General features: G+C 25.5%; 1 protein-coding gene across 1 annotated transcript in view; it reads right to left on the bottom strand.

Annotated features, from left to right (window-relative positions):
• LOC105624826 overlaps positions 1-1,175 on the bottom strand; it is a 2,749-nt gene extending 1,574 nt beyond the window's left edge. Inside the window, exon 1 of the mRNA XM_012206178.1 lies at positions 861-1,175. Coding sequence (XP_012061568.1) covers positions 861-1,175 — 315 coding nt within the window. The remainder of the gene's footprint in view (positions 1-860) is intronic.
• Between the last annotated feature and the right edge of the window lie 255 nt (positions 1,176-1,430).

Consider the following 1,430-nt stretch of genomic DNA (forward strand, 5'->3'; position numbering starts at 1 on the left):
TATTATATATATCTCTCTCTCTCTCTCTCTCTCTCTCTCTCTCTCTCTCTCTCTCTCTCTCATGAGTGTTCAACATAAATTAATATATAAATTTGAACTAATTTTGGAATATATTCAGAATATATATACATTATATTATACGTAAATATTATTTGAGGAAGCATAATGTTGCGAAATAGGTGATTTGATATTAGCTTTAATAGCTTTACATTTGATAAAATTCGATACATGTAAAATTAAAAAATGAATAATAGATTATGCGATTAATTGAATAATAATTCTCTTAAATTAAATTGAATTGACTACTTTAATTTAATTCTAAATCTAATTTTTAAATTAAAAAACTGAGTTTAATTTATTAATGTTTACACTTAACATTAAATTGCATTATTTCTTAATTTTATCTTCCACTATCTGCAAAATAATAATGCTTGATAATAATTATTGATTCTTATATATCATAATTTACCCAATTTATATAATGTTTAATTTTAAACATTAAATTGAAAATTAAATTTAGCTCAAATTAAATATAAACTAATTTTTAATTTTTGATCATTATACTATTCATATTGTATTATTTATAAATTACACCTATTATATATAAATTTAATTTTTCAATTATTTTTAATTACGTAATCTATTATTTGTTTTATTTTATGGATATGAAAGTTGTAAATTTGTTAAAACAATTACTTTATAACATTCGCATTTTCTTGAAGAACTAATAGTTATGATGTACAAATGTCTAAAAAATCCACATGCAAATACGTAAAAAAATGCGCAATTATATTTATTGTTTTGTATAAAAACTCACCTCACGAGACATAATTATTTTTTTTGTAACATCTATTACTCACGTGCAATGTATAGATCCTTCTTTTTCTCGGTTCTTTTACGAACTCGTTTCCCTGATGCCAGATTAATGTCGATGGATTAGATGTACGCAAAATTGATTCTGGTGAATTAGCAGATTTTTTAAAATTTAAGATCGTGAAGGTCGGATTGTCTAATGTTTCTTCATTTTCGTTGGAATCCAAATCGACTTTTGACGAAACTTTGACACTCGTGCTAAAATTATTAAAAATCATGATCACAAAACAGCCGGTGAGAATTATTCTCGTTTGCATTTTCATTGTTCGTTTGCGAATATACTGGGGACACTGATTTTTCATAAAATACTTGTATCAGGATGCATGTTATTTTAAAGAAGGGATAAATAGTCATAGCGGATGTATATAGTAATGACAATCATTATTGTAGAAAATTGCAATGACCTCCAACTCGTAAAGCGTAACAAAGATAGATTCAAAGAAGCAAGTATGTACTTTTCTTAAAGGATTCGGACCAGTGATTTTAATTGCTTCCTGAGATCGATATCGCAAGATCCAAGCTCGTAATATAAATGAACGATCATTATATGTAAATAA

This window comes from Atta cephalotes, assembly GCF_000143395.1.
Source record: "Atta cephalotes unplaced genomic scaffold scaffold00090, whole genome shotgun sequence".
Classification (NCBI taxonomy): Eukaryota; Metazoa; Arthropoda; class Insecta; order Hymenoptera; family Formicidae; genus Atta; species Atta cephalotes.